This window comes from Euleptes europaea, chromosome 2, assembly GCF_029931775.1.
Source record: "Euleptes europaea isolate rEulEur1 chromosome 2, rEulEur1.hap1, whole genome shotgun sequence".
Lineage (NCBI taxonomy): Eukaryota > Metazoa > Chordata > Lepidosauria > Squamata > Sphaerodactylidae > Euleptes > Euleptes europaea.
Window position 1 is genome coordinate 24,262,803 of NC_079313.1, and position 18,567 is coordinate 24,281,369.

Sequence of the window (18,567 nt, forward strand, 5' to 3'; positions counted from 1 at the left end):
GCTACCTCCGCCTGCAGGGGTGAAATGAGGACATACTGGCTAAGAACTCGTTGGCCCCCCCATTCTGGCCCTGCCCCCTTTAACCCCACCATTGTCGCCACTTCCGCCCCCAGCCCTCTTGTAGTACAGAGGGAATATGTTTCTCCACAGCCTGAGTGGGAAAGGGTTAACACAATTTCCTGGGCGGTCCTAGCAGCTCCATAGCTAACGACTCTTCTGCAAGGGGGGAAAAGGTTCCTTTTCTCAGCAAAACAACCTCTCATCCACCTTGAGTAGAGGCTACTCCTGTCCGCATGAGAGGGCGGATCGCCGGTCTTAGATCCTTTTGAGCTAGAGATCTTGCAGGACCCATGAAGGGCCAGACCAAATGATTTTGTGGGCCTTAAATGGCCCCCGGACCTGATGTTCCCCACCCCTGCCCTAAGGGCTTTTCCCACCCAAAGGACACATGACAGAGGGGCAGGGGAGCACTCTTCCCTCAGTTCTCTTTTTGCTGCCGTGGAGAGAGGACATATTTGAGCTGTTGAGCATACCCTTTCTCCTCAACTGTATTCCCAAGATGATTTTTCTTGCGGGTTCGCTTATGGATCGCGCTCCGGATCATCCTTTTCCTGACTCGCCGTTGGATCCAGAGAATGACCAGGTTGGATGATACCTCCTTTCCATCGCCAGACAACATGGTGGACGATCCCACCCTGTTCTCTCAAACGGAGGATGTGAAGCCATACGCTGAGCAGCTTCTGCAAATGGCCATGGTTCTGGGATTGGAGACTGTGGTGTCAGATCCGAGGCCCTCGGATCCGATCATAGGGATTCTGTATAGCTCAGACCCCAGGCCCATGCAGCTCCCCATGATTGAGGGCATCAAGGTCATTGCCACGGCTACCTGGTCAAAGCCAGCCTCTGCTCATGCTTCCACCCAAAAATCAAGACTCTGTATTGAGTCAGAGGTCAGGGCTCAGAGTTCTTTTATAAGCACCCACAGGCCAACTCCTTGCTCACAGAGGTCCTCACGGCCCAATATAGATCTGGAACCCACTTGTCTCCGATGGACAAAGAGGGTTGGAAGTTCTATAATTTAGGGAGGAAGTTCTACTCCTCAAGTGCCCTGTCTTGTAGGATTGCAAACTTTAGTGCCCTGATGGGCAGATAACAAATTTTGCTTTGGGACAAGCTATCAGTGGCATTAGATGCTCTGCTTGATGATAAGCATACCTTTGTCAAGGTCCTGTAGACCGAAGAGGAACTCCTGGACAAACATCAGCTCAGTGCTGTGCGCCATGTGGAGGATGCCATGGAGAGAGCCATTGCCTCGCGCACTGTATTGTACCACCACTCTTGTCTGCTGTCCTCTACACTAACACCAAATGTTAAGGCAAGAGTGGAGGATCTCAGATGAGAAGGCGCTGTTTCACGAACAGACAGACGAGATCCTCCACATCCGTAGGAAGCAAAGACAACTGATCAAGTCTCTAGGAGTAACCCAGCAATCGGCTGCTCCTTCCTATAAGACCAGTCCTTATTCCAGGCAGGGTCAGTCCTACTGTTCGGGAAGGTCATTTAAGTCTACTTTCCTGGACCTGAGGGAGTTAAATAAACACATGAATGTTAGAAAGTTCAGGATGCTTTCACTCCCTGAGGCTTTGCCACTGCTTTCAAGTGATATGTGGTTTGCAGTCCTTGACCTAAAGGACACATTCTTCCATGTCTCTATCCACAAGTCGTGTAGGAAGTTTCTGAGATTTGTGTGTGACAGCAATGTTTATGAGTCCAACGGTGATGCTGAAGACTATCAAGCAGTTGGAGGATCAACACAACAAATAAGGAGTGCAGCTGGTGCAAGGACTCCTACCAGGAGACCTTTCATTTCCATCTTTCAGTCCCCCTTCCCCTCAATGTTAGTTTTTCCCGGCCTGCTAAAGAGAGGCACAGGCAAGATCAAAGACAGAAAATTTGCTGAATCCAACTGAAGGAGTTGTCCTTTCCAGGATGCTCTCTTCCACTGAAAGAGAAAAACATTTCTCTACATATCCGTCTGTCTCATAAATGGTTAGAAAGGAATGTTATTTCCCTGAGGCAAATTGCAAATGTACCATTCCATCATTGCTGTTGGTAAGTCCCAGAGAGTGGTGGAACATGAAGAAAGAAACCGGATGAAACTAAATCCCCGGCAAGTATTCGGGTATGTATGACAGCCACGACATGCGAAAATGCATAGCAGATGCATAGCTGGATACGTTTTTTGGTGATTGAAGTATTTGCATTGAAAATATTTGTGTAACTGATGTGTTTAAAAGGTGGTTAGGTCTACAGAGGCAATGTTTCTTGGCATCCATTCTTTAGCTGTGAAGGCTTTAATGCTAAGATTCCATGTGAGGAAAAGTTAAGGGTATCTTTTACAAGCTTGTAAACTCTCAATGATAGTAGAAATGAGCTTCTCCCTATAGCATATTCCTTTTGTGTGTGTGTGTAAAGTGCCGTCAAGTCGCAGCCGACTTATGGCGACCCCTTTTTGGGGTTTTCATGGCAAGAGACTAACAGAGGTGGTTTGCCAGTGCCTTCCTCTGCACAGCAACCCTGGTATTCCTTGGTGGTCTCCCATCCAAAGACTAACCAGGGCTGACCCTGCTTAGCTTCTGAGATCTGACGAGATCAGGCTAGCCTGGGCCATCCTTATTTACCTTAAAATAATGTAATCTTAAGCTTTTGTCTAGCCCATGCAGGATTTATCCTGTAATATATTTTAACCTGTGACATAGTTACTCACTGTTTTTGCCCCGCTGCTTGTATCAATGGCTTTATTTAAGGGCAAGCTACTCTTTTTTTGCTTCCATTTAATGCTTCATTTTTCCAGGTCCTTGATTGATTCTATGCAGCCTTCCTTCAAGATGCAGTGGGGGTTTGGAGGCTTTCTGCATTTCCATGGAAGGCTTCTGTTAACAACTCTTTAAATAAGCATACATTTTGTTACAGCTGATGAATTGCCATGGGCAGTCTCATCTATTCCGATGCCGGTGCTAGATTTGTCTTCAGCGCATCAAGAAAAAATATTTTAAAAGTTTTGTGCAGTGTACTAGAACATGCTGAAACATGTTGCTGGCGATGCAACTTAATATTTTTGCATTTTCATATGAGTAATGGCTACATTTGACAAATGGTGTAAAGCAGAAGTGTTCAAATTTGTTTTCCAAGGCAGGCTTTTTTCTTAACTAGATATTATGCGTACAGTAGCCACAGAAGAGAGTCTGATGGCCTCGGTTTTTCCTTGGTTGTTTGTAAAGGTGGCTTTAAACCTCTGTTTGCATACTCTCAAAAATCAGTGTATTATTTTCTGTTGCCTCCTTCAAATGGCGTCTATGCCTGTTCATATGCAGCTCACAGCTCAACACTTGATAGAGATGTTATTGCTTAACAGTGCAGCTGTATGTTTCCTGTCTATTTGTCCTTTCAACAAATGAAACCCTCATGTTGACATCAGTCATGTTTCTGTGCAGTCCCACATTTGGGAGTGCACAAATGCCAGAATGCAGTAAGACTTTTGAGTTTCTACAGACACACAAACCTTCTCACGCCCTTATTTTCATCTTTATTTTTCAGTAGCATTATTGATTCCACAGAATACAACCAGACTCCTGGATTTAGTGGCAGTTCCCAGGTAAGGAAATATACCTTGATATGTACAAAGCTGAATAATAGGATTCTCCCATTTATTTGTTTTTTATTTAATCAATCAATCAATCAATCAATCAGTCTTCTACCCTGCCCTCCCCAGCCAAGGCTGGGCTCAGGGCAGCTTACACAATAAGACAAAAATAACAAAATCAGTTTGGGAGTGAGGAGGCAAGACAACTTGAACCTTGCCTAGAAAACTTATAGGTAGGCTTTGATGTAAGCACCCAGTATCTATTGGTGCCTGCCATTTAAAAGACTATGCAAAATTATTTCTGAACCTGGCATTCCCTGTTTAAAGTCCATATGGATTCAGATACTAAAAACTTTCAGCACAGTTTTACAACCACCCTTCCATTGGGATGTTAAATTATGTTGTATTTGTAAAACTGCTAGTCCTGTCTCAAAGTGTTGAATCTGATTTTAATGGCTTCTGCTGGAAATTGAGGTGTTACATTTCTGCTAACCTCTGTTTATAGCAAGCAGTTGGCATTGACAATTGTATTCAGTGGCTGCATGTAATTGCATTTGGTTGCCAAGTCCATCCTCCTACTGTAGACATTGACATTGTTAGAGTGGGCAATTGTACAATCTATAAATTTATTCTGGGGTAGATACAGATATCTCCCACATGTGGCTCTTCTAGGTTCTGGTGGTCTCTGGCCCAAAGGGTATCAGGCTGTCCTCAACCAGAACCTTTTCAGATCTGGCCCTGGCCTGGTGGAACTCTCTCTCTAATGAGACCAGGACCTGTGAGTAAATGCAGTTCTACAGGCCCTGTAAGACCAAGATGTTCTGCCAGGTCTGTGATCGAGGACAGCGACGGTTTCCATCTTGGCTGGCCTCCTTCCCTTCCTTTTTCCCATCCTGTCTTTTTTAGTTATAGTTGTTTAGATGTACTTATTCTTAATCCCTGTCCCTTCCTTTATTGAGACTGCTTGTTTTTTTTTCCTTCCTTTATTCTTTTCCCTTTTGTTAACCCCGCTATTGTGATGTTTAAAGGTACCACTTGAATTTTAGCAGTCGTTGGAGAACTTTTCAACTGCAAATTGCTATGTTTTAATTGCTGAAATATGTTGTAAACTGCCCCAAGCCCAGTCTAGTGTTGTAGGGGTGGGATATAAACTGAATAAATAAATGAAACAAGGCCCCTGGTTTGAGTTTCTGCAGTCAGGTTTTCAGTTTTGAATCTGTGCTGGTGAGTTCAAGATAACAGTGCAAGAACTCAGACACATGCTGTGAAGAACTAGCTTTGTGTGAAAGGGAGCCTGAAATATTTTGCAGGGCACAGTTTTCTTGGGATAGAAATTTTTAAATGTTTCCATACTCCAGCTTTGGGCAGTCAGGTGGCATTTCTCGTATGAGGATGTGATATAATAGTTGAAGAAAAGTTGCTTTTGTATGGTCTGTGCTGTGAACTGTGACTCTCTAGTACTCAGTTTCTGAATCATACGCCTTAGGCATAGCTATAGATTTGTTATAATTGCTACTTTCACTCAACAAGAATTACAGGTAAATGAATCTTTTTTTCAGTGTGTCACATGGGAGTGTCATACAAGGCAGGTACAAGCAGTATCACCTGTTCTGTTTCTTTATACATCTGAATACTGTTTAAATGGATGACATCTAAATACTGTTTATGTACTGAGCTGTCATAACTGCCAAAAAAACCTGAAGAGGGGTCTGTGACTTGCATCTGAACTCTCTCCCCCCTCCCTTTCATATAGACTAAAAAGCAGCCATGGTATAACAGTACATTGGCGTCAAGAAGAAAGAGGCTTACGGCTCACTTCGAAGATCTGGAACAATGCTACTTTTCTACTAGGATGACTCGAGTATCAGGTAGAACATGTTACTTACTGACTGAAGTGCAGTGTTTAATGTGCCTCTAGTTCCCAATATCTTTTCCCAATCTGGTATGGTAGTTTGCCACTCTCTTAGGGCAAGCAGTGATTTCTCTAGGTAGGCAGACTGACAACTACAGGCATCATCCTGCCTCTGAATTATACTGGTATAGTTGGTATACTGCCGCATATCACAGATACATAGATTTTGATGTACTACATAAATTGCCCCTTTCAAAGCTGTTTGCAAAAACTCATTTAAAGTAAATTTGGGATGAGAGGTTCCTGAAACGGGAACTGGAAATGTTACTTTTTGCAGTAGTCTGAAACTGTATTTACCTTTTCATATTCTCATTTTTAAAACCCTCAATTACTTGCTTCTATGTCATCTAGACGACAGCAGAACCTCAAGTCAACTGGATGAATTTCAGGAATGTCTGTCCAAGTTCACGCGTTACAATTCTGTCCGGCCGTTGGCAACACTGTCGTATGCTAGTGACCTTTATAATGGATCCAGCATAGTGTCCAGGTAATGAATATCCATGTTTAAATACTCATTATTGTGATAAATTGGTAGCTACATAGGATCAATTAAAATTAAAGTTCTTTTTTGAATATGCTGTCCTGTGGCTCCCAAGATTTTGTATAGGTAAATATTTCCAGTAATGTCTGCTGTTTGTATTCTTTCCACAGCATAATACATTCACCAGTGATGACTGGTATGTACCTCTCACACATGCTTTCAGATGTGTAGATGCTTTCAGAAGGATAAGTTGCAAGGATAAGGTGACATTTGTCACCATTAAGAGAGCTGGTTCATTGGCTGTGACCCTTTTTTACAGTGTTCATTGTTTCGATTTACGGGAATTCCTACCTTGACCATTGACAAATATTGAGTGAAGAACTGGTCTGCAATTGGTTGCTGATAAATATAGACGTGATTGTTGAATTCAGGAAATACAGCAGTAATTTCCTCAATACCCTGGCTGAAAGGATTGGCTTGGAGTAATATTTTGGAAAACTGAGCACTGGCTCAGCGGCAGGAGCTTGCTGTGAGTAGAACAGAGGAAAAGATGTAATCAGTGAGAAGGCTGCTGTGTTGTTCTTGAATTGCGCTGGGGAAACAGTAACTTTCAGGTGAAGCTGATTTTTGGCATGGAAGCTTTACTGTGCGCTTTTAATCGTAAAATCTTAGATTCTGTCTTAATGTTTTAAAGAGCTGCCTTTATTTGAATTATGGAAATTAGCCACCAGTAAATGGTAGTGTTACTCATACTTAGCTCTTGTATAACGTTGGAGTATAATTTTTTTAAATAAAATTAACATGCAGAATGAAATGCTGCAGTTTATTTTAGCCATTCCTTAACAGCTCACCATTTGGATTAAACTTGTTCTTTTGCTGGCATCTGTTTGAGTGCCAATATGTCTGTACTTCTAGCAAAGTAGATGTTCCTCTTGACAAAAGCTAAACCTTGGGGGACTCCTCTTTTCTTATATCTGCAATATTCAGAATGTCTTGCTGTTGAATTCTTAAGATGCTTAAATATCCTAAAGACATTGATAGACTGGATTTATTGCTACAGGATAGCAAACTTGATACTGACGAATGCCTTAATGTTGAGGTCAGGTGTAGTGTGTTTATTTTTTGAGCTGAACTTGTAATCCTTAAAACAAATAAGCATAGCACTCTGCATGAGATGTAAGGTTTAGACATGGTGTGGATAGAGAGCTACCTGCACCAAACCATTCTGTTATTTCTAGTGGTGTTTGAAAACTTGGAAGCAGGCTGTTGTCATGAGTCAGCCTGCAGAGACCTCCTCTGACGAAGAGGAAGTAGAAGCCAGAACAGAGGGACATCCTCAGGCAGAAGTCCCACAGGAACAACCACAGGGCCTACAGCCTGCCAGAGTAGAGGATCGGCCAAAGTCAGGAGATGACTCACCATGCCTGCAGCCTGCCAGCTCAAGGACTCCAGTTGGACCTGATACCTTGCAACATGCAGTGTCTCCAGAGGCCTCGCCAAGGCTACTGGAGCAGAAAAGAAAACAGGTTCGTCTAGCAATGCAGCAGAGACGGAGGAGTGCTAGACTGAAGGCTTTACAGAGGAACCTCCCCAGTAGCAGTGATGAGGAAGAGCAGGGCTGAAGCACCACCTGTGAACTCAGCCTCATCAGCATCAGCTGGCTGTGCTACAGCAGCAGGGGAAGGGATTTAAGCCATCAGTTAGGCTTGGCTGTTGTGCAAGCAACTTGTCACCAACCTCCTGGTGTACCGGCCTTGTTTCCCTGCTATCCTTTGGATTCCTGGTATCCTGATTTCTTGGACTGGCTCTGACTAACGCCTTGGACTTCCCTTGCCTGTATTGATATCTCGGACTCTGCCTTCACTGTGAATGACCTTGGACTGTTCCCCAGACTACGCTTACAGTTTACAGCCCTCGCTCCTCGCCCGCACCACGACAGCTGTGGGATTTTGGGCTTCTTTCCTGGCTTCCTTCTTGCATGAGCTAAGTCCAGTATCCTTATTCATGACTAGTGCTAATCAAAGGTGTCCATTGTGAACAGAGTTGCAATTTGTTGGGTGGGAGGAAGGAGCTGGGGAAATTGACGTAAGGGAAGGGAGGGGCCAGGAAGAGCGAATGTACAGTTTCTTAACCATGGCTAAAAGGAAGCGTTGCCCTTGTACAAAACTTGCTTGGTATAGTGGTGTACTTTTGCTGCTCTTCTTACTTTAAGATGGTGTTTGGATGTTTGATCACCATGTATCCTGCGTAGGTGGGAACATTATCTTAAGAGGAACCTCTGAACAAAGATCAGCAAAAGCCGTTGCTTGGTTTAGCCTTGGATTAAGGCTATCAACATAATGTATGCTTGTGTTCTTGGGATTAAGTCCTGTGATATTCTGTGGATCTTAGTTTTGAGTGGATATGTATTGAATTGAGCTGATGAATCAGTTTTAATCTGTGAAGCTGAAGGCCAAATAACTGGTCTCCGGGATTGTCTTAAGCTTTGTTTCATCTGAATGGCTTCTATGCAGTCCCACATTGGGACTGCGCAGGCGCAGGCCAGCCACGGATAAGATTTGTTAGCTTCTACCAAATTCTAAAGAGTGCTTCCCCTCCCCCGGGGCATACAATCTCCCCGCCCCTCGATCACATGTCCCAAGGGGGAGGGAGCACTCTTCCCTCCAGTTCTTTCTGCCGCCACGGAGAACATGTTAGCTAGTGCTCTAGCCATGGAATCCAAGAAAATTCCATTATTCAAGAACTGCACCTCTTGCGGCTCTAAATGGCAAAGAATGATACTCACTCTGAGAGTCTCCTTTGCTTGGGAGAGGGTCATATTCCCTCAACCTGCAAGAGCTGCTCTAAGTTCACTCAGAATGCCTTGAGGATGAGATCTACTCGTCTGCTATCTCATCTCTACAAGGAATCTCTTTGTCCAAGAGGTCAATCGGCTGAACCTAGTACTTCTGCTGGTAAGACTCATTCAGATCAGGGTCCCCCGTCGAAGAAATCCAAACGGGGGGGTCCCTCCAAAAAGCCTTCGTCGGTGATACTTAGCCCAGCGAAGTTCATTGCCCCGTCGTCCCAAGATGGCCGCCCAGCGAAGTTCATTGCCCCGTCGTCCCAAGATGGCTGCGGCCGGGGTTCTTCGCGCCAAACTTCCAGCCCAAGATCACCTCGGCATCAGTCGCCGTCGAGATCTCCCAAGTCTTCTCGACACTGATCACCATCGACCTCTCCTTGACGTCGATCCACAGCGGCGTCTTCTCGACACCGATCACCATCGACCTCTTCTCGACGTCGATCCGCAGCGGTGAGACTCACCGAAGTGGCTGAACAGCCCATTACCTTAGAGCAGGGGTCCTCAAACTTTTTAAACAGGGGGCCAGTTCACTGTCCCTCAAACACTGTTGGGGGCCGGACTGTTGCGGGGGAGGAGGCGGCGGCACGAGGGGGCTCTCCGGAAAAGCATCCTCCTTACAAGCCCGGTCCTTCCCCCTGTAGTGGTTAAGAGTGGCAGTTTGGAGCTGTCAGCTCTTGGCCCATCGAGCCAGAAACCACAACAGAGACAGTCAGGTCCAAAGAAGATGGCTTTACTGGTCAAATAGGTATTACAGAGCATGAAAGGAAAGGTGACAGCAATGAGCTCGCAGCCTAACACCCAGCAGTATAAAGGCAAGGATATTTGCAAGTGATTACAGAACATAAACATAGCTGCTGTTCCCAGGACTGTTCCCAGAGCTTCAAACAGGCTTTGGTATGCAGGATTGTCCTTGAGCTTAGTCTTTGGTCGGGTCAGCGATAGAAACGAAAGCAAAACAAAGTAACTGAGATACAGGCCTGACAGGAGCGGGGACTCTAGAGAACCGGGTTTGATTCCCCACTCCTCCACGTGAGAAGCGGAGGCTAATCTGGTGAACCTGGTTGGTTTCCCCACCCCTACTCACGAAGCCTGCTGGCTGTCCTTGGGCAAGTTACAGCTCTGTTAGCGCTCTCTCAGCCCCACCTGCCTCACAGGGAGTCTGTTGTGGGAGGGTATGGGAAGGGGATTGTAAGGCAATTTGAGTCTCCCTTTAGTGGTAGAGAAAGTTGGCATGTAAAAACCAAGGCCATTTATTCATGGAAGGGTTTGCCTTGGATTTGCCGCTCTCCAGATGCACATTTTCCCCATCCGAATTCTCCAAACTCTCCCCTGGGGTGGGGGATTTACTTTTGAGTTCTGAGAATTCGGATGGGGAAAATGTGCATCTGGAGAGCGGCAAATCCAAGGCAAAACCTCCTGTGCATAAATGGCCACAAGTCTTTTTCTTCTCCCTGGAGATATGCCCAGCCCCCCCAAGGGGCCCCTACAATTACCTCCAGGCCACAAGGATACCCCCAGGAGGAGAGAGAGCCCCAAGCCGTGAGAACGCTGCCAACTGTGGCCAAAACAGGAACGCCAGGACGGGAAGGGGGCGACTGGGCGGCGTGCGAGGCAGCAAGACGCCTCGCGCACCCAGGAAAGGAGGTTTTGGGCCTGGGAGGGAGAGGGGGAAGGGGGCGACCGGGCGGCACGCGAAGCAGCGAGATGCCTTGTGTGCCCAGGAAAGGGGTTTTGGGCTGGAGAGGGAGCAGGGAAGGGGGCGACTGGGGCAGGAGGGAGGCTTCCAGTTGTGCGTACACAGCCAGGAAGCCCAGAAAAGCTCTGGGGAGGGGGGCAAGGGGGGACTGGCTTCCTTGGTCCCCGGGCCGGACAAAAGCCCTCCGGGGGCCGGATCCGGCCCTCGGGCCTTAGTTTGAGGACCCCTGCCTTAGAGGATTCTCCTCATCGCTCCCTGGCTACTGTGCCGGTGCGGCCTAGCAGTAGTCAGGATGACCCTGACAGGTTTAAGCAGCTCCTCCTGCATCTGTATAAAGACGTCCCTCAGGAACTTGAAAAGTCCCCACGGCCTGCTGAGTCAGTGCCTCGGGCAGATCTTGCAGCTCCTCAGCTCGGTACCGAGCAATCAGCTCTTCCGCTGGGCATTCAGCAGAACTCCCAACGTTCTGCAGAGCACATACAGGTGGAGTCTCCTAAAGCCTCTTCACATCTAGAGCCCAGCCAATGACCTCGACTTCGGTCGTCCTCTCGCCGTCGATCTCCAACCCCGTCTTCGTCCAGAGGTGATCGGCACCGCTCGACTTCGAGACAGCATGGTCTGGCTCGTTGGAGTAGGTCATCTTCGAGGCGACGCAATCCGGTTATACGTCGGAGTCGGTCGGGCCATCGGAGTCGGTCGGGCCGTCGGAGTCGAGACAGCCGTCGGAGCTGAGATGGTCGTCGTCCTCTCCGTTCCAGCCCAGCGGGGCAGAGACGCCACCATTCCTCTAGGAGCCGGTCTCCCTCTCGTCGGAGCTGAGAGGTTTCTCGACGCCGATACCCCACTCCTGTATATTCTGGCTCGTCGACGGATCACCGCCGTCAACGAACTCGCTCCCGCTCACCATTGCGGAGCCCCCGCCTACGTCGTCACGCACCGTCGCGGTACCCTGATGTCAAAGAAGACACCAGTCGACCAAGGCAAGCGCTATCTCAAGGGACATTGATCCATCTGAATATGATGATTCATACTCTCCTGATGAGGATGATGAGTCCTGTGCTTCAGCCCTCTTGCCAGAGGACACTGTGGGAGACTCTAAACCGGGTTTCCCCACGGGGGATACTCGGTTATACGCGGAGCAGCTAATCCGCATGGCTAAGGCCCTTAAAATTGAATGTAAACCTGAGGACTCGGGTCCCATTGATGATATAATGGATATTCTTCACAATCCAGATCTGGGCCCCGTAGCCTTCCCCATTATCAAAAGTATATTGGAAGTGCTTCATGCTAACTGGGCTAGACCCGCCTCAGTCTCCTCCTCCTCCAAAAAGGTGGAGAACATGTACAAAATACGTAAGAAAGGAGGGGAATTCCTTTTCCAACACCCTTCCCCGAATTCAGTTATTGTAGAAGCCCTGCCAGGGAAATATAGGTCGGGTATACACTCCTCTCCACAGGATAAGGAGGGGGCGTAAACTTGACATCCTAGCCAGGAAAATGTATTCCTCCAGTACGGTGAATATCCGCATCTCTAACTTCCTCGCCATCATGGCGAGATACCAATACTGCCTTTGGGATCGTATGTCCCCATCAATCCTCATGATACCTGAGGATCAACGTCCCTCGGCGGTAGCCATACAAACTGAGGGCATGTCCTTAGCAAAGCAACAGTTGACGGCAGCACGCCATGTAGCTGATGCTACCAGCAAAGTAATTGCTTCCTCTGTAGTCCTTCGTAGACATGTGTGGCTACGTCAGTCTGCACTCCCTCATGATACTAGAGTGCGTATTGAAGACCTTCTATTTGAAGGGACTTCTCTATTTAGCAACCCGACAGACACGTTTCTGGATCGTCTAAAAAAGAATAAGACCAATGCTAAGTCCCTAGGAATAGCCCCTCAGGCACCCTACTTTAAAAGACGGTACTTTGGCCGGCAATCGGCCCAAACACCCCGCCCATACCGCTTTCAAGGGCAATTTTCACGACCCTCTTTCCGCCCTTCTTTTCCCCGTCCCCAGAATGAGAGGAAATTTCAGGGCAGACCCAGAGTACGGAAAGGCCCTAGGGGGTCCCCGGGACAGTTTTCAAAAAATGAACAGGCGTGACTAGACGTGCCTGTTGATTTCCAGGATCGATTATCGCAATTCTTTCATGCTTGGTTTTCCATTACCTCAGATATCTGGGTGTTAAAAATAATAAACGTTGGCTACTTCATCGAGTTTATTAACTTGCCTCCATATAGACCTTTGGGTCGTTTTCGATCGCCGACTCCTACCCTCCTGCTACAAGAAATTGATTGCCTCCTCTCCAAAGGGGCTATTTCAGAAGTTCGACTTGATGAGTGTAGATGAGGGTTCTACTCCCAATTTTTTCTCATAGATAAGAAGGGAGGTGGCAAACGCCCCATCTTAGACCTTCAGGACCTTAATAAGTACATTAAGACTAGGAAATTTAGAATGCTATCAATTTCAGAGGCCCTTCCTCTCTTGAATAGACACATGTGGTTCGCGGTACTAGACCTCCGCGATGCCTACTTTCACATTGCCATTCATGAAGAGTGTCGCCAATATTTGAGGTTTGAATGCGGGGGTAGATACTACCCATACAGTGTGTTGCCCTTCGGTTTGTCCACGTCCCCCAGAACATTCACGAAGTGCCTTGCCATGGTAATAGCTCATCTGGCACTCAAGGGATGTGTAATATTCCCTTATCTAGACGACTGGCTACTGGTGGGTACCTCCCAATCCCAATTGGCTACTCAAGTTGACCTAATTCTCACAGTCCTTAATACTGTAGGACTTATGGTTAATTTCAACAAATCCAGATTGGATCCGGCACAAGTTCAGACCTTCATAGGGGCACGCTTGGACGTAGTCCAGGCTAAGGCATTCCTTCCGGTTGACAGAGGCCGTGCCATTCAGAAAATGGTGTCCAGGTTCACAAGAAAGCGCCTCCAAACAGCCTATCATGTCCAGCAGCTGTTAGGCCTTATGGCCTCCACTACGGCTGTGGTTGAATTTGCAAGATTCCACATGCGCCCAATTCAGAATTGGTTTCTAAGGGCATTCAGAGTAAATGTGGACTCCCAATATAAGCAATCGTCTGTCCCCAGATACGTCATTGCCTCCCTGCAGTGATGGTTAGATGATGCCAATATCTTTTCGGGAGTCCCGTTCCTTCGCCCTTCCCCTGATAAACACCTCTTTTCAGATGCCTCCCTCTCAGGGTGGGGGGCCCATTGTGATAATCTTACGTCAAGGGGTACATGGTCACATCTAGAATCCCGGTTGCATATAAATCTTTTAGAGCTTTGTGCCATCCGTCTCGCTCTGTCTTCATTCACAGGGCACCTGGACGGACATCACATCCAGATCGCTACAGACAGCTCCACTGCCCAGTATTATGTAAACAAACTGGGCAGCACAGGGTCCATTTCGCTCTCCAGGGAAGCCAGCGAGATCTGGGAATGGGCCATAGCTCACCGGGCTACTCTAGTAGCAATTCACATTGCAGGGGTGACCAATACTCTAGCGAACACGCTGAGCCGTCTTCTCAACCAGAGACACGAGCTCACCTTATCCGACACTTGTCTCCAGCGGATTTTCCGTCTATGGGGACATCCACAAGTGGATCTTTTTGCGACTCACCTCAACACTGTTTGTCGCAGGTTTTGCTCAAGGACAGGAGCCGGACTGGGCTCTCTGGGGGATGCCTTTCAGATGACTTGGGTAGGAGCTCTTTTATCTCTTTCCCCCATTCCCTCTCCTTCACAAAACCATAGCCAAACTGAGTGTAGACAGCATAGATGCTATTGTGATTGCTCCATTCTGGCCCAGGAGGTCGTGGTTCACAGTGCTAATGTCGCTTGCGCAAGGGAACTGCATCCTTCTCCCGAAAGATCCCTCTCATTCCCCTCCAGACCTACAACTTGCAGCTTGGAGGGTACAACCCAGGGTCAGTGGTCTGGCAGAGTAGCCAAGGTTTTACTACATGCCTTGAAAGGGTCCAGTAGACATTCTTACGATACGAAATGGGGTTGTTTTTCAGTTTGGGCTGAGGCTAGAAATATCTCACCAATTTCCTGCCCCTGTCGGTTGTGTTTGAGTTTTTGCTGTCACTCAAGGATGGTGGTTTATCAAATTCTTCTATTAAAGTTTATTTAGCCGCAATTTTGGCTTTTCACCCTAATATTGACTCCTCAGTTCTTCCCATCCCCTTTCCAAATTTTTTTAAAGGTCTCACTAACTTTTACCCCCCCCCCCCGGTTACTCCTCCTGTCCCTCAATGGAGCCTCTCCTTGGTTCTGTCGCAACACATGAAGCCTCCTTTTGAACCAATGGCTACGTGCCATTTGTCATTGCTGTCCTTTAAAGCTGCCTTTTTGGTGGCAATCACATCAGCAAGAAGGGTGAGTGACCTATCAGCACTATCACAATCACCTCCCTACACTACCGTATATACCCGTATATAAGCCGACCCACGTATAAGCCGAGGTGCCTAATTTCTCCCCAAAATGGGGAAAAATTAGGCACCCGCATATAAGCCGAGGGTCGGCTTATAACCCCTCTCCCTCCCCGCAGGCTTACCTGACCGGGCTCCTGGCGGTGGGAAGCGGCGCGGGCCCGGCGGGGGCGGCGGCGCGGCCTCCATGCTGCCGCAGGAGGCTCCTGGAGGCCGCTCCCGGCCGGGGAAAGGCGGCGGCGCGGCCTCCATGCTGCCGCAAGAGACTCCTGGAGGCCACTCCTGGCCGGGGGAAAGCGGCGGCGGTGGTAAGTTCCCCCCTCCCTCCTCCTTCTTCCCTCCCTCCTCCCCCCTCTACCGTATTGACCCGCGTATAAGCCGAGTTCGGCTTTTTCAGCCCTTTTTTGGGACTGAAAAACTCGGCTTATACGCTAGTATATATGGTAAGTTTCATTCAGATAGAGTGGTACTAAGACCACAGATTTCCTTTTTGCCCAAGGTAGTTCAATCTTCCACCTTGCCCAGGACATTGTCCTCCCTGTTTTCTTCCCCCATCCCTCCTCGGAGGCTGAAAGAGCTTTGCATTCCCTAGATGTCAGAAGAACTCTTCTCTTTTACGTCAGAAGGTCTCAAGTTTTTCGCAAAGATGACAACCTGTTTGTTTGCTTTGGAGGACATAAGGTGGGTCATCGTGCCTCCCCTCAAACTCTCTCAAGGTGGATCACCTCCACCATCAAACTATCTGATGAACTTGCTCGTCAAGAATGTCCTCCCATGATTAAAGCACATTCTACTAGGGCATATGCAGCTTCCACAGCCTTCTCCTCGAAGATAGATCTCCGGGACATCTGCCGAGCTGCCACCTGGTCCACTCCCTCGACGTTCATGAAACACTACGCTGTGGATGTGGATTCAGCAAGAGAGGCAGCTGTGGGACGTGCCGTGCTGCAATCCTTATTCCGGTGATTGTCCCACACCCACCGTCCTGGTAAGCGAGCTCGCTACTCTCCCAATGTGGGACTGCATAGAAGCCATTCAGATGAAAAACAGAGTTTCACTTACCTGTAACTGTTGTTCATCTGATGGAACTTCTATGCAGTAACACATTCCCTCCCTCCTTCCCCGCTGTGGGACCGTTAGGCTAGTCCTAGTGAATGGTTCCATGGCGGCCGGTTGGAGAACTGGAGGGAAGAGTGCTCCCTCCCCCTTGGGACATGTGATCGAGGGGCGGTGAGATTGCATGCCCCAGGGGGAGGGGAAGCACTCTCTTTAGAATTTGCTAGAAGCTAACAAATCTTATCCATGGCTGGCCTGCGCAGTCCCAATGTGTTACTGCATAGAAGTTCCATCAGATGAACAACAGTTACAGGTAAGTGAAACTCTGTTTTTCCTTGCCTTACTGTTTCCCTGACTTCTCCCTCCCAAATTAAGAAAGTCCCCAGTTCCGTAACAGGATTTCTTGCCACAGTGGGCAATGTATTCATTCTTCTTAGCATGGGACTAACTGGGCAGCAAATACTTCAGAATTGAACTGAATGGGAACTCTTAAATGTATGCCACTGAGGAATTCTAATGTGAACTTATTCTCTAAAGCTTTTTGACAAAAGAAATACCCTAAAAGGCTGCCTTAATTGTTGAGAGTTAGAATGAGTCCAAACCATAAACTTGGATCCCCTTGATTTGTTCTACTAATGGTTGTGCATTTTCCTGTAGTGCAAGGCATCTTTTGGTGCAAGAGGCTTTTCAAGTGGAAGAGTCTGTTGTGTTGAAAAGCCACCACACCATTAGTGCAACAGGAAGGGTTAGGCCGCAGCTCAGTGGTAGAGCATCTGCTTGGCATGCAGAAGGTCCCAGGTTCAACCTCCGGCATCTCCAGTTAAGGAACTAGGCAAGTAGGTGATGTGAAAGACCTCTACCTGAGACCCTGGAGAGCTGCTGCCGGTCTGAGTAGACAATATTGACTTTGATGGACCAAGGGTCTTATTTAGTATAAGACAGCTTCATGTGTTCAACAAATCTACTGAATCCAACCCATAATTTCATTAATTTCTTCTAGCTTTGTAATGTTTGACGTTGGTATAAAATAGGCTTCCATAGTTAACTGAATACTGTTGGTAACTTTATTTTCTGGTGGTTTGGAGTATTTTTTGCTTTTGGCTGATGGCTACAGACAGTACAAGATTACTGTATTGTACATTACAACCAAGTGACTTCTTTGTCTCCAAAGAAGGTGGTAGACATTGTGCTTAATGTTTTCTGAATGGGAATTAACTTGATTGCATGTTTCTCATGGGGGGGTGTTTAAAGGGCTAGAGCAGGTACATTAAAGCAGTTAACTAAACCCCACACAGAAGAATAGAAATCTTAGGCTCCTCCCTTTCCATGGCAATCTAAATATTTAATATTTTGTGTGCAAGCCGTACCTTTTGTAGCAAGAAATTCCAGAAACAGTAAATACAAATATAATGGCAAACATGGAAGAAATAATGAGTGATATATTAGGGCATGACTTTCAGGATATCCAGCCCATTCCTGAAGTGGGGAGGTAGACAGGAAGCAGCTGTGAGCAGCACAGCTGCACTGCCTCCAGAGGTTTCTCAGCCGAAAAATAAATGTTTAAAATACATAAAAAACCACTGTGAAACTCCTTCATAGAGTTACAAGGGGCCACATCATCTGTTTTGCTGGAGTAGCAACGCTGCAGCATAGAGGGGCGTTCCCAGGCCGAAAGCGGTTTGGAAATTGACTAACGTCAGTCCTGCCTCTGGGAACACCCTGGGAATGCCCCCCATGCTGGTGCAGGCATCTGCTTCTGGGTATTAGTTGCTCACGTGGCAGTGCTGGTGGCTGAGGCCCGCGCTGCTGTGTTGCTTCACAGTGCCAGCATAAGTGCCAGCGCGGGGTTATGCCAGCTCCTATGGTGCTTTGCCCCCCCCTTCAGGATTGCACTGTTCGTTTATCTAGGATGCAAGGCAAAAATAAGACACATACAGCAATATAGTGCAATCAGCGATTTTATGGTTGGATTCTTAAGATTCAAGATGTAACAATTTTAAATATTGCAATAAAGAACACCAAAAGTTCAGTAAAAGGAATCTAGATTTTCAGATCTTTTGCGTAGATCTCTAATTGAGTGCAGTTTTAGACCTCTCATGGGGCTGCTGTAGGTACTGAATATTACTTATTTTCCCTTTAAACCTGTCACTTAAAATTTGTACAATCTAATACAAAAATTAGATGCATTAGAATTACTGGAACTGACAAAGCAAAAGGAATAGCCTGAAGAGCCTGTATAAGACATTGTCTCTCCAATGTACTAGTATTTAATGCAAGGAGATGAAAAGGATACAGCGGATGACTTAGACAAGAAATAAAAGGGTAATTTAGAAGGGTTTTTTTACCTCTGCATAGAAAACGGAAACAATAAAAATCTTGTTTAATGTGGAAGATCTTAATGTTACTATAAGCAATTTAAGCTTTCTAAAGACTGGGTATAATATTTCTTCAGGAGATGCATATCAGTAAAGG

The 18,567-nt window shown here is 47.0% G+C and overlaps 1 protein-coding gene across 1 annotated transcript in view; it reads left to right on the plus strand.

The window, feature by feature from the left end:
- The window catches only part of COP1 (COP1 E3 ubiquitin ligase), a 198,609-nt gene that overhangs the window by 52,534 nt on the left and 127,508 nt on the right, over positions 1 to 18,567 (plus strand). The window contains exons 9-11 of the mRNA XM_056844706.1: positions 3,598 to 3,655; positions 5,397 to 5,511; positions 5,907 to 6,042. Coding sequence (XP_056700684.1) covers positions 3,598 to 3,655; positions 5,397 to 5,511; positions 5,907 to 6,042 — 309 coding nt within the window. The remainder of the gene's footprint in view (positions 1 to 3,597; positions 3,656 to 5,396; positions 5,512 to 5,906; positions 6,043 to 18,567) is intronic.